Here is a 14,295-nt window from a genome sequence, read left to right on the forward strand (position 1 = left end):
TGTCTTTTGCACAAGCTCTGCATCGCTTGTCTCTGCATCACCTGTCTCTCTCTGCAAGGAGAACTTCCCTCCACTCCACTATTTATCCCTCTTTTGGGATGCTGCCAGGAGGTCCCCAAACATTTTGTCTTAGGTCTTCCTTTTCCTGCCTTGGAAATGAGTCCAGAGTTCTGCAACTGATAGTAGTCCTGTCTTTGGAGATTGGTGTCAGAGGCAGAAGTTGGGAGAGTTGAGAAACAGAACAAGTAGTTATTGTAGGTGATTCAAGTGTCCATGGCAACAATGATACACTCTCGTTCCTCAGTTTTGGAATACTATTTCAGTAGTTTTTTCCCAGCCTGGGTAGAGTTTGGAGATGGTAAGCAGTGTTTCACCTTATTTCCCCTTTCCATAGTAATTCAGTTTTAATCCTAGGAGGTTGGTGCAGTGGGTGACAGGAGTGGGAAGTGGGGCTTGTGGGGTTTGTGCCACTTATAGGCATGGGTGAGGGGTCTGAGGTGGCCGGCAGGATTTGGAGGCTTGCATGGGGTGGGGAAGGTTGAGAGTTCTTTGAAATTAACATAGCCTGTTAAATGAGGCACCAATTGCATTTTATCTTTATTTTTCTTGTAACCATTTCTGATTTTATGCCTCCTAAATTGTACTCAGTTAAAATCTCTCTTTGTAGTTAGTTAACTTATTTTGTTTTATATTATCCAGTGTGTTTGAATTGAAGTGTTTGGGAAACGCCATTTGGGGTAACAAGATGTGTCCTTATCAAGTCTATTAATAAAATGATGGGCTTTATATAAGTTAGTTATCCAGGAGAGGGCTGGGCAATACAGGACATATATTTCTGGGGGTAAATCTAGGACTGGGGATGTGCTGGGGCACCTTGCAATATACCTAAGGCTGGTAAGAGCCAGTGTGGCTGGATGGCTGCGGCACACACACACACAGACGTAGCTGGGAGCGACTTGCATGCTGGATGCTGTTTGTGAGTAGTCTAGTCTGGAGGCTACAGCAGCAAAGCAGTGTAAAGTGCATCTGAGGTTTGCGGTCAGGAGTGACACAGCTACTCATTGGTCTGGATTGTACCCTGGGTATGTCACAGCCCCACAAAGGGGATAGCCTGTCTTCACCCATAAATCAGACAGCTGTATTTGCAGCTATTCTGACTTGGAGATGAGAGAGAAATTATGAATGACAGTTAATACTACCCATAGATTTAGGGTACATCTTCACTACCCACCGTATTGGCGGGTAGCAATCGATTTATCCGGGATCGATATATTGCGTCTCGTTAAGACGCGATATATCGATCCCCGAACGTGCTCACCGTTGACTCCGGAACTCCACCAGAGTGAGCGGCAGTAGCGCAGTCGACGGGGGAGCCGCGGCCGTCGATCCCGCGCCGTGTGGACCCCAGGTAATTCGATCTTAGATACTTCGACTTCAGCTATGCTATTCGCGTAGCTGAAGTTGCGTATCTTAGATCGATTCCCCCTTCCCCCCTCCCCCAGTGTAGACCAGCCCCAATTCCTTGGAAGTCTAGGAAGCATAGGAAGAGGTATATGATTTTAAATATACTTAGGCTTGGTCTACACTGCAAAGTTAGGGTGATGTAAGCTGCCTGGCGTCAGCCTACTTGTACATGTACCTGCACTTAAATTGGCCTCCCACCAATGTAAGTGCACTGTCATAGCAGTGCAGTAACACCACCTCCCCCAGGGGCGTTTAGCCAAGGTCAATCTACAGAAGTTGACATAGTGCGAGTATAGACACTACGTTACTTACGTCAACCCCAACAGTCCGCTAGCAGCTGTCCGTCAGTGCCCAACACTAACTGCTCTGGTCGCAGTTGTCAGTTCCACTGCCCGAGAATCCCAAAGGCCAGAAGTCTTCCACCTCTCCCTTTTTAAAGTCCTGCGATTTTATTATTATTTTTTTTAATGCCTTTTCCTGATTGTCTGGCTTGCCGAGCACACCTAGCAGCTCTCCGTTGTTATGTGCTACTGATCATGCCAGCTATCTGCTCCAGATGCACTGCGGGTTGGAGTAGACAGGAAATATTGGATAATCTGGACCAGGAGAAGAGGCTCGTGCAAGCACAGCTATGGACCAGCTGTAGAAAAGGGACATATAAGAGCAGATTTAATGGGGGATGCAGGAGAAAGGGTACAACAGTGACAGGCAGCAGTGCCACATGAAAATGAAGGAACTGCATCAGGCATACCAGAAGGCCAGAGAGGCCAACAGTCAATCTGGTGCTGAGCCACAGACCTGCTGCTTTTATAAAGAGCCACATGCCATACTTGCGGAGACTCCACTACCACCCCACAGACCACCATGTATAGCTCCAAAGAGCTTGAGTCACAGGCCCCTGGCATGAACAGCGAGGAGGAGGATGGGGGATATGCGACCAGCACCTGTTTGAGGCTGCACTGCAGTCCTGGCAGTCAAGCACGGGCGAGCCTGGTGCAGGGAAAGGAACCTCGGGTAAGTGTGCAACTGTATTTCCTATTACAATGATGTATTGATGGCGCCCACAGTTTAACAGGACACAGCTATCGACTTTTCATTAATTTACTCATATTAGAAGAGATAGTGGTACAACGAAGAGAGGTAGAGTTATCTGCTTTTCATTCCTCTGTAGAGTTAAGCAAGGGGGACACATGGAGCAGTTTGTTTTTATAAACAGGGATGTCCCTGGAATCCTCCTGAGAGATCTCGGTGAAACTTCCATGGATGTACTCTGCAGTTCTCTCCCAAAGGTTTCTAGGGATGGCAGCCTTATTTCTTCCTCCACAGTAGGACACTTTCCCACGCCAGTCAGTAATGACTTGGGCAGGCACCATTGGAGTACACAGGCTAACAACATACGGTCCCAGCGGCTTTGGGACTCCAGCAGCAGCTGTGCTCTGTATACCTTTGTTACTTCAGGAGTGAGATATCAGCTAAATCACCACTGCCTGTGAAAAATGGTGCCAGTATTCAGTGCCATTGCCTATATTCATAGTTTCATGCAACCTAACTATTCCCTCCTCATTTCCTTCCCCCTGGCGGGCCATACGCACCGTGATTGCTGTGAGTGGCACCATGCACAAGCACTCCGAAGCAGAAATGTCAATAAGCATGTCTTGTTTAAAACTTTAGAGAAGCAAGGGAAGGGAATTCTGAATCTTAACTTTCACTTTCCATTGTGACTGTATTGACAATAGTACCTCTGTTTTATCTACAGCTGCTCTGTTGTGACATCGAGGGGTTTCCTCCTCCACACCTGCAGAACTCCAGAGCCAGATAGAGAGGAGACAGAGGACATGGTTCATGAGATCCTGCAAGCCAGTGCTGCATCAGATTGTGAGCAAAGGGCCTGAAGGGTGAACATTGCAGACATCCTGGAGAAAGACTAGGAGCTCCAACAGGAAAAAGGAGAGGGAGATGCATCAGGACATAATGGGGCTTCTCCAGCAACAAACAGATGCTGCAGACTCTTGTAGACCTACAGGTTCAACAGTCCAAGGCTTGCCTCCTTTTGTAGTCCACTGAGAACTCCATTGCAACACCTCTTTAAACATTCCACATGGCATCAGGGGCTGCATCCCTAACCCTACCACTCCATCCTGGGGCAACGTTAAGAACAACCACAGCTTCACATACTCTGACCTGTGAAAGCCATGGTTTGGTATATGGATAGCTAAAATGGACCTGAGTGTGCTTTCCCTTTAAGTTCTGTTACATTAATATATTAAATTTTTAATGTATTTACTTTTAAATTGCACAGGCTTTTTGTTTGTTTTTTTTGCACTGGTTTTGTTACTGAATAAATTTCTATTATGTGGAAAAGAATTCATCATTAGTAGTTCACAACATATACTGCAGAGTTCCTAGCAGTTCAGAAAGCACCCACTCACTTGTTACCGGATAGTGTGACACAACACATTAGGTCAGTGATAGTGTAATAATCACAAAAGGACAGCAACCACTGCAAAATTAATAGGTGCATTGGCAGTGATCTATATCTGTACACGAAGTACCAAACAATTCCTAAGAGGCCCCAAAATAGCAGGGCCAGGTAGATCACAGTACAATGCAATACTGTGGATCACTGGTTAAGTACTTTTTCAAAGCCTCCCTGAGCCATATAGCTCTGCAGTGAGCTCTTCTAATCACCTTTATGTCTGGCTGTTCACTCAGCAGACAGCAGGCATCTTTTCCCCATTTGTTTCACAGATGTTATTCAGGACACAGCGGGCAGCTATAACCATTGGGATTTTTTTTCACTGAGATCCAATCTTGTGAGTAAATAATGCCAGTGTCCCTTCAGTCTACCAAAAGCACATTCAGCTGTCATTCTGCACCTGCTGAGCCAGTGGTTGAATCTTTCCTTGGTGCTGTTGAAATGGCCAGCATATGGTTTCCTGAACTGAGAGATTAAGCAGTAGACTGGGTCCCCTAGGATCACTATTGGCATGTCAACATCACCAATGTTAATATGCCAGTTGAGAAAAAAAGTCCTTGTTTGTAGGTTTCTGAACTGTCCTTTGTTCTTCAAGATGCATGTGTCATGCACCTTCTTGACTGGCTAATGTTGATGTCGGTGAAGTGTACCTGGTGCTCCACCAACACTTGCAATATCATAGAAAAGTAGCCTTTTCTCTTGTACTCTGTGGCAAGATGGTCTGATGCCAAAATAGGGATATGCATACTGTCTATTGCTCCACTACAGTTTGGGAATCCCATTGCTGCAAATCCATCCACTATGACCTGCACATTGCCTAGAGCAGTGGTTCTCAAACTTTTGTACTGGTGACCCCTTTCACATAGCAAGCCTCTGAGTGCGACCCCCCCTTAAATATATATAAAAGAGTTTTTAATTTATAACACCATTATAAATGCTAGAGGCAAAGCGGGGTTTCGGATGGAGGTTGACAGCTCGCGACCCCCCCCCCCATGTAATAACCTCGTGACCCCCTGAGGGGTCCTGACCCCCAGTTTGAGAACGCCTGGCCTAGAGTAACAGTCGTAATAGCCTGCACACAGAACTACCCCCACAATGGATTTTCAAGCTCCAAAATTTTTTCCTGCTGACCGCTAGCAATCTGACCTTGCAAGTTTCCACAATGTGATTACCACTTGCTTCTTCACTGTCAAAGCAGCTTTCATTTTGGTGTCCCTGAGCTGGAGGGCTGGGGCAAGCTTGGCACACAGATCCAGGAATGTGACCTTGTTCATCAACCCAAACCCAACCCATTACAGTGCAATCCCACCAGTCAGTTTTCATTTCTTAGGCTCAGAGGTGACACTCCACTATCTGCAGCTGCTCTATGAATGCTACCAACAGCCTCGAATTGGTTCTCACTATGTTGCACAGCAATCTGTCCTCCAAGAAATCATGGTGTTCCATGCTGATTTTGGTTTTTAAGATGTCTCTGCAAATACTGGAGGATCATGCGTCTTGTGCTTGCAATGCTTATGACAATATTTCAGAGCTGTGCAGTCTCCATGCTTCTGTCAGATGGCGGACAGCAAAGGCGGCCAGGCAGGTTCGTGGGATTTTTTTAAGAAAGGCACGAAAATTATGGGATATAGATAATATAATGGAATTGAGACAGTTGCATGCTGGGATGCTGACCCCTTATTCCCAGTCACCGCTGCACAACTTTTTTCTGTCCCACTGTGCTTTGCCAAAACTTCTCAAAAGAAAGTGCATTGGGCAGCAGTGGGTTGCAGACTGGGTTACCTACCCATTGTGCTTGGCACTGTATATTGACACACTCACTCCTAGTGAGTACATGCAGTGCCAGGGCGAGGAGCCAAGTATGCACGCGCACAAGCGATACACTAACTGCAGTGGCTTTATGCCGATGTAACTTGCGGTGGCAAAAGTTTGTAGTATAGACATGCCCTGATATTTAAGTAATTTCCATTCCCTGTTTTAGAAACTTGTACTTTGTTAGGGCCTGCCCACAAAATGTGGATTCCATTATGACAAGTATAGGGACTTAATATAAGGAGTAGAGGTTTTGTTTATTTCAAATCATAAATGTAGTGTTCCAAGATAGGCAGATAAGGTTTATTGAAATATGCTGTACCAGTGATCACATTTTATTAATAGTTGTTTCTTTTGTTTAATATTAAATGGTAGTAATTATTCTAAGGTCAAAGAATTGACATAAATTGGTAATTGACTTGGTGAAAACTGATCCTTGGAAATGAGTTAGTCTTAACAATTAACATTAAGAATGAGTTATTTTTTCTGGGTATTAAACTCAAGGGTGAGTCAATATAACTAGTGTTATGATGTGCCTATAGGTTTCCTTTTTTTAAAATTGCACTTTATCTCCAGTGTGAAACTGCAAGAAGAATTGGATGCATCTTCCATATAGACACACAATGGAGGCTTTGATTTGGGACATTAGTGGTTCAGAAATATTATTCCTACGTATTGAAACTCTAACTGTTCTTACTCTTTAAGGGCTAGTCTACACAGGAAAGGTTTACTAATTATTGTAGTATAGGTACATCAATTATAATTCTTTTTCGAGTGTCCTCTGCATATTCCCACTCATGGAATGCACTGACCTTGTCAGCGCAGACAGTGGAACCTAACCTTCTCATAGCAGTGCCTGTTAGAGCCATTCATGCATCCTTCCTACCTCTCCTCTCTGCATTCCTGAACATTCTGAGGGCAAGGCTATGAAAGGGGATGTGGTGCCCTCTGCTTGCTGTCTCAGTTCCTTCCAGCCACACCGGCAGAAAGATCTGGAGAGGTTCACATCTATCCAATCAGGATTCTTCTCTCAAAGAATTTAGTGGTTTACTTTAGTGTAGTTTTTAGTGTCACTTTAGTGAAAAGGTTAGTTGGTTAAGGAAAAGGTGTTTTTTTATTATGATGATGATTGATAGATAGTAGTTAATTTCAGTTCTGACTACTGGTTCCATGTCAGATCTGAAAGTTCAGACTTGCTTTTGAAAGGCGCACCTCTTGTCTTGCAGTCTTTCTGGTGTTGTATGCCCACACAAAACACCTTGAGGAGGGTCACTCTCCTTCAAGATGCTCTGTCTATAGTACACTTACTCTGAGGGTATGCAAGGAATGCGACAACAGGCTGTAAGTCTTACTGTGTCATGAATCTCTGGTTGCAGAGCCTCTTGGACCCGACACATCCAAGGGATCCGTATTCACAACGAAAAGGCCTGTGTCTGCTCCTTACACCTCTGGCATTAAGAACAACGCTATGTAGAAGGTTTCAATCACTGCTCAAAGATCAAGATCCAGCACCTCAGTGCAATCAGTTTCCCCCAAATCATTGGACTGACCTTAAAGGCACTCGGACTTAGTCTGTTTCAGCTTGTGAGATGAAAGCCAAACCACGGGAGAAACCCTCGGATCTTTCTACTTCAGTTCCAAGATATGCAAGACAAGAAGGCTTCTGTTAGCAAGGACAAATTGAGAGAATCCTCAGATCGATTGCATCTAGACTGGATAACATCAGATCCTAAATCAAAGTCTAAGATGCTGGTTGAAGGTATATCCCTGCCTAAAAGTCATCCCCCAGTTCTGAAGACTGCATTGGATCCAAAGATTGTTGGAGCAGGAAGTAGTTTCTTCATCTCCTATTCACTCTTTACCAACATTTACTATGGTAGTGCAGGTACACCATACAGATCGGCAATTCCATAAGTTACCAGAACCTGAAGAGACAAGCTTTTTCTTCTGAGTGGGATAAAATGAAGGTTACTGCTAGTTATCCTCCTCAAATGTCCTCCTCCTCACAGCCAGAGAAGAGGTGAGAAAAGTTGTCTCAAATATCCCCCAGACACTCCATTTTACACATGCCAGGTCTTGTAGGGTATGTCTATGCTGCAATAAAACATCTGTGACTGGCCTGTGTCAGCTGACTTGGGCTGCAGGGCTCATGCTGCAGGACTATAAAATTGTAGTGTAGATATTTGGGCTGGCGTCTGGGCTCGTGGACCTTCTCCCCTTGCGGGGTCTCAAAGATCGGGCTCAAGCTCCACTATCTGTGCTGCAATTTTATAGCCCTGCAGCCTGTACCCCGAGAGTCTGAGTCAGCTGAGCTGGGCCAGGTGCAGGTGTTTTATTGCAGGGTAGACATACCTGTATTGTCTTCAATAATTTGTAGTTTAGACTTGCAGTCAGAGGAAGAATTGGATGTGTTCGACATACCAGCATACCTCCTGGGTTCCATTCTCATCAGAAGGAATACACCGGTCAATATGGTGCCTATGTATCATCACACCCTCCCAGATATGATGTGGAGCATGAATTTGTTTACTGGCATGAATGACAGATAGTGTTCTGTGCTTGATAGCCTTTGTCTAAGCATTATAGAAATCTTTTGTGTTCTCATTGACTTAGGTATCTCTCCCACTAGAGATCAGGAAAAGTCTCTCTCCTTGGATCTGAGAGTCCTGGATCTGTCAACTTTACCTGCTTTCATGGAGCATTTCCTCTGCTATAGTTCCTGCTCCTGTCAGATGAGCAGCATATGGCTCGTTTGGAACATTAAGTGGAAGGGGTTGCTTCCTCTTCTGAAGATGTTTTCTGTGAACTTGTGGACAGAATGGCAGAGACACTGAAATTCCCATCTGTTACAATGGAAGAAATATCCCAGCCTGTTTGACATCCTGAGTCCTCCATCAAAAAATTGCCTTTCCAATATTAGATGGACTATGGCAACCTGAAAAGGCAGCGCTCACTCACGATAGCTCGCCCGTGCTCTCTCTCTTGCACACACGTGCACACCCCCATATAGGTCACTATCTCTTCAGAGACATTATTTAGATGGATTAGACAGTGCATAGAGGAGAGCTTTAGGTTAACATCCATTCAACTCCCTGTTGGGATTAAGTCACAGTCTGCCAGAGCAATGTCTACTTCCATAATGTGGTATGTAGGATATGTCTGCACTATAAGCACTACAGCTGCAGCTATGCTGTAGTTGCACTGTAGCATAGACACTACAGTGATAGAAGGGATGTTTCCATCACTGTAGTAAATCCATCCCCTTGAGGCAGTAGCTAGGTCAGTGGAAGAATTGTTTTGTCTACTTCGCTGTACCCACAGTGGAGGTTAGGTTGACCTAACTACGTCAGATGGGGTGAAATTTTTCACAGCCCTGAGTGATGTATCTAAGTCGACCTAACATTTAGGAGTAGACCAGTTTCAGATATGTTCTAATTGCAGAGATCTGTAAGGCTATTACTTGGACCTCTATACATACCTTTACAAAACAATACTCCTTTGACCTAGTATAGACAAGCCCTAAAAAGACTTGAATCCTTGTCTTTGTCCCGCACTCAAGCAATTTTTAAAAAGTTTTTAAAAAAAGAAAAAATCCCAGCAACAACAAATCCCCCTCACCCCCCCCCCCCCGCTTTTTTGGTGTAACTTGATTATCTAAATCAGTCCTTGTTAATATCTAATGTCTTGTCCTGTCTTCCTCTTGCAGGCAGGCAGAAGTCCTGAAGGCTGACATGACAGGTAATTGTCTTTTATTTCACCATTAGTGCAGTTACTAAAATTGTGTTTGAGTCCTATTTTTCTTTGTGCTGTAGTGACACAAAATGCTTACCAGGCTCCTAATAGGAGTGAGACGATGGGCATAAAAGAAGCAGGCGGTAAAATTTCATTTTAACTTTGGACATTGAGACCTAACTGATATCCTGAGTTCAAACAGTTACTTATAAACATGATCTAGTGAGTAGCTGGGATTTCCAAGAACTCTGGAGTGTGCAGGTTGTGTCCTGTTAAGGGTCTATTCTTCCCATGTGGATAAATGGAGAATGCTTTACGAGTGGCTATACTCCCTGCTGTAAATGGAAAATGAAAATCTGAAACTTAAATAGTTAAAACTCACATGCAGTGCCTTAAAACACTTATGGAGAGACAAGTCCTTTTCTCTCCCAGCTGGTGACGTAGGATGAGTCCTATCTTCCACCTGGGAGGAGAGAACAGGACTGGACCTAGCTCATATGTCTTGGGTAATGACTGATCTGATACTTATTTAAAAATTAATAGCAGATGTTCTCAGTAATAGAAAAGATGTGTCTCTGGTTTCTAGCACCAAAGATGCTGGAACTGCCGAGTCCAACACTAACTTGCGGATCCCCCAAATGCAGCCTGTGAAGTCCTAAAATGCTGCTTTGCAGCATCTATCTTCTGGCTTTTACGAGATAGCCTGTTTTTATTGCTGGTGAATTTATATAAGTGGTAACTTAGTCTTTTTCAGAACTGCAATAAATATTATGTTGATGTGCTTTTGGTAAAATAGTTTGCATATGAAATTCATGTGCAATCCTCTGGTTTCTAGCAGCTTGTCATTTTGGCCCTTTGTTGCAAAGCCTGCAAATCTCTTTCTGGTATTCATTAGTGTTCCTAGTTTTTGTTTTTTGATGAAGCTGTAATTGAAGGGAGGTGTGGCATGGCATTGGGTGTGGCATGAACATGATGTTTTCTTTCCTGGGGCAGGAATGGGAAAAATCAGTTGAAATGATGCTGTTCTATATACTGGGACGTGGTAAATCTGCTTTTTTTTTTTTTTTTGATGCTCAGATTCGAAGCTGGGTCCAGCTGAAGTCTGGACATCCAGACAGGCTCTACAGGACTTATACCAGAAAATGCTAGTAACTGATCTGGAGTATGCTTTAGACAAGAAAGTGGAACAGGACCTGTAAGTATTCTAATCACAGATATTCACATGTGTTTGTGTACTAGAGCAGGATCCTTCCAAAACGTATGGAAGAATGGGTACAACCTATAAAATGGGCTCAATTTTTCTGTAAGTGGAAGCTTGAATAAATACATTTTGAATAATCTTACACTGAATTTAAAGAACTAGGAGGAATATATGGGAATGGGGACTGAAAGGATGTTTACAATTCCTGCCCTTAAGGACTTTGGGGAAAACCCTGCTGTGCATCAGAAAATCTCTAATGGATTTATACTCACAAAAAAGGACTTGTAAATAATAGTTCATTGTTTAGGCATGTGCAGCATACACAGTGAGTGAGATGCAGGATTTATGGAACTGATTAATGTTGGAGAGAGGTGTGTCACTTGTTACATAGAGACTTCCCAATATGTAATTCCTAGTGAAATCCCTGCAGCATTCCCAAAAAGTTGTTTGAGAATTCTAATCAATGGACTTGCCTTTTTAGTCAACCAGGTAAATAGGGAAAAACAGACTATGTCCAAGAGGAGCTGCTCTGCCACATAATCTTTGTCGTGGAAAAGACTTTGGGTACTCAGCCTTAGCAATTATAGTGTAGCTCCCACTGAGGTCAGGGGATGGGATCTAGCTCCACTTGAGAGCCATGTGGGTGAGACACAGCTCAGAACAATAGACTCAAAAACAAAAGACTCAATCACACTTGCTTTACCCATTAATGTCAACTCTTAACTTACAAATGAGCAAGTGCCACCCTGCCTTACAGCTGAAGCACAGAAGTAGAGTACTGTGTGTTAGTAAAACAAGCTGGAAGTATCCCTGTGATCAGTATGAGAAGAGGGTGGTGCAATCATCACTGATGAAGATCCTCTTATGGGGTGAGGACTAGTGGTGTTGAGCCCCCCTCAGTTGTGTGAGGTTGAAGGGAGGAGGGAAGAGAGGCATTTGCCTTTCTGTTACCATCAAGGAAAGATGGATCAGAAGAGCAGGAAATCTTCCCTAACACTGCCATTCTGAGCATTCAGGAAGCTGGTGATGGAGGAGCTCCAAATGTTCATTCATACTAATTTAGGGACAAAGACTCTCTATGCCAGAGATTGGGGAGAGATCATCTAGGGATAGTGCTCTAGTGGGACATTCAGTATGACTTCCTCAGAGCCAGGTGAGGATCTTGCTGGATTGTCCCCCGACTTCTACCCCTGGATCTTATTTGAGGAACAGGAGCATCTTTTTGTACCAGCCTTGGTTAATAGTCTGCATTTCTTCCAGTCCCTGGCTGAGAGTCTGAAAGAGCATGATGTTAAAGCTGCTGGATGTTCAGACGTTTCGGCCTGACATCAGTTCCTGAACAGTTTTCTCTAATCCTGTCCGTGAGACTGATGGTCAAAGCTTTATGACTAATAGTGCTTGACCTGCTGGTTAGTGCTGGCAGCAAATAAATAATTGTTAATGCTGAAATAATCTATTTGTTTTTTGGAGATTTGGGGGGGGAACTTGCAGTTCTTCCCTGTTAGACTTTAGATTTCCATTGCATGTTCTGTTCCATTTTAAAGGGGAGCAGTTAAGGCACTAGAATAAGTGGAGAGCTTTGATGGAGCTAACGCTAGGTGCCTTATAATTGTAACAAACAGTTTTTTCCCATTCTCAGTGAGCTCAGTGTCTGCCCAGTGAGTCACTGCTGTAGCCAACAGAATTGTGTTTTATTCTCAGCTGGAATCATGCTTTTAAGAATCAGATCACGACACTTCAGGGGCAGGCAAAAAACCGAGCAAACCCGAATCGGAGTGAAGTTCAGGCAAACCTTTCTCTGTTCCTAGAGGCAGCTAGCGGTTTCTACACACAGGTGAGTTCTGAAACACTGGTCTCTGTACAAATGCACAACCTTGGAGCAAGAGATTTTTTACACTTTTGCCCTGATAGTGAATGTATGCAGCTCCTCTGCTTAGCTTGCACTGTTTATTTGCCAAATCTAGTATGCTCTCTCCAGCAATTGCTTATGCTTAAGGCAGACAAGCTCCCATAATGCACTTGACCAGTTGTTTAATATTGTACATGGAGAAGGAAGAGCATGAGGTATTCATTCCTGATTCCTGCAACAGTCTGAGTCTAAAAATGGTAAAATATTTATTATAGGTGAGGCTGGTAGACCAGCTTCTTACTGAGGTTTCCTTATGCTTCTCATTATAAGACCCTGTATTCCATTCCAGGTTTTTTTTTTTTTTGTTTTTTTTTTAACTTTACCAAACTTTAACTGCTTGGGCTGAAATTTTCAATGCTGGGTGACTGCCTTGTCTCTCCTCCACCCCCACTCCCACCCCTTTTTTTTTTTTTTTTTTTAATTTCAGCCAGAACTATTCAGCTGTTTCTGATTGAGATTAGGGAAAAATACACTGGTTTTCAATGTCAAAAAAATAATCTGAGAACCTTTTCTTTGGAAAGCATTAGTGTCCTCATGCTTTTGAGCAGGGACTTGAAATTTGGTAGGGGGTGGCCTTTGTGTCAGGGATGTGCCTTTTGCCAACCCCCTGAAAATCTGCCCATAGTTAGCCAAGTTATGAGTAAAGCTACGATTTAGTCACGTGTATTTTTAGTAAAAGTCATGGACACGTCACAGGCAATAAACAAAAATTCACAGCCATGACCTGTCCATGACTTTTACTAAAAATAGCCTGAATAAATCTTGGGGGGGGCAGCGCGGGCTGCTGTGGGGGAGGTGTCCAGGGTCAGCGGCATCCGCTGCCGGGGCCCGTCGGCCAGGGGACTGCTGCTAGGGGTCGCCTGACCAGCCGCTGCTCCGGCCAGCCGCCCCAGGGGCCGCCCGAGCAGAAGCTGGTGTGGCTGGCCCCAGAGTCAGCTGCTTGGACCGCCCTAGGGTCAGCCACACCGGTCGCTGCAGAAGTCACGGAGGTCGCGGAAAGTCATGAAATCTGTGACTTCCACGACCTCCATGACATACACTGAGCCCTAGTTATGAGCCTTTGATAAATTGCAGTTTGCATTTGCTAGTGTTTAACAGCTGAAATCTCCAAAGATTTTATGTACACGAGGCATGCTTGAGCCTCTGACAGCGCGTATTATTGACTAGATTGTGCATGCACCATCCCCATAGAGTAAACTGAGCATGCTTCAGTTTAGGGTTATGGGGGCTCAAAAGGACTTTCACTGTAATGACTGCTCCCAGCTACTCTGGGTCAGGATAGAACTGGGCACTGGAATAAAGAACAGGGAACCTGTTTCTCAGCTACACTCAATAACCCCCTCTGCTGGCACCCATACAGCATGAAGGAGGAAGTCATCTGATTCAATTACAGAAGGGACAAAATGGACCGAGGTTGTTGTGGGGAAGGGCTGAAGGAGTAGAATGGGACAAGGTGCCTGGGAGCAGAAACTGGGACTGGAGGCTGGCAGGGGCATGGAGACTAGGACTGGGAATCAGTGGGATGGGGCGAAGGAGGAGAGGAGACAGATCTGAGAAGGAACAGGGTCATGAGGAAGAAGTGGAACTGGTTGGGCAAAAGGAGCCAGGTGAGGGGAGGATGCTGAGATTAGGTGAAAAGTCTAGGGAAGAAGAATGGGACTGGGAGCTAGCAGGGATGGGGAACGTGAGTGGAGCTAGTGA

At 44.4% G+C, this 14,295-nt stretch overlaps 1 protein-coding gene across 3 annotated transcripts in view; it reads left to right on the plus strand.

Moving 5' to 3' along the window:
• LOC112113455 (protein SMG7) overlaps positions 1-14,295 on the plus strand; it is a 103,476-nt gene that overhangs the window by 35,913 nt on the left and 53,268 nt on the right. For 2 of the 3 annotated variants that reach the window (XM_024209743.3, XM_024209745.3), the window contains exons 2-4: positions 9,459-9,490; positions 10,562-10,679; positions 12,387-12,519. In XM_024209743.3, the coding sequence (XP_024065511.1) occupies positions 9,459-9,490; positions 10,562-10,679; positions 12,387-12,519 (283 nt within the window). Of the gene's footprint in view, positions 1-3,522; positions 3,709-9,458; positions 9,491-10,561; positions 10,680-12,386; positions 12,520-14,295 lie in introns of those variants that run through there. The other variant, XM_024209744.2, reaches the window with a different exon arrangement.

This window comes from Terrapene carolina, unplaced genomic scaffold, assembly GCF_002925995.2.
Source record: "Terrapene carolina triunguis isolate 2854851 unplaced genomic scaffold, T_m_triunguis-2.0 Scaffold211, whole genome shotgun sequence".
Taxonomy (NCBI): domain Eukaryota; kingdom Metazoa; phylum Chordata; order Testudines; family Emydidae; genus Terrapene; species Terrapene triunguis.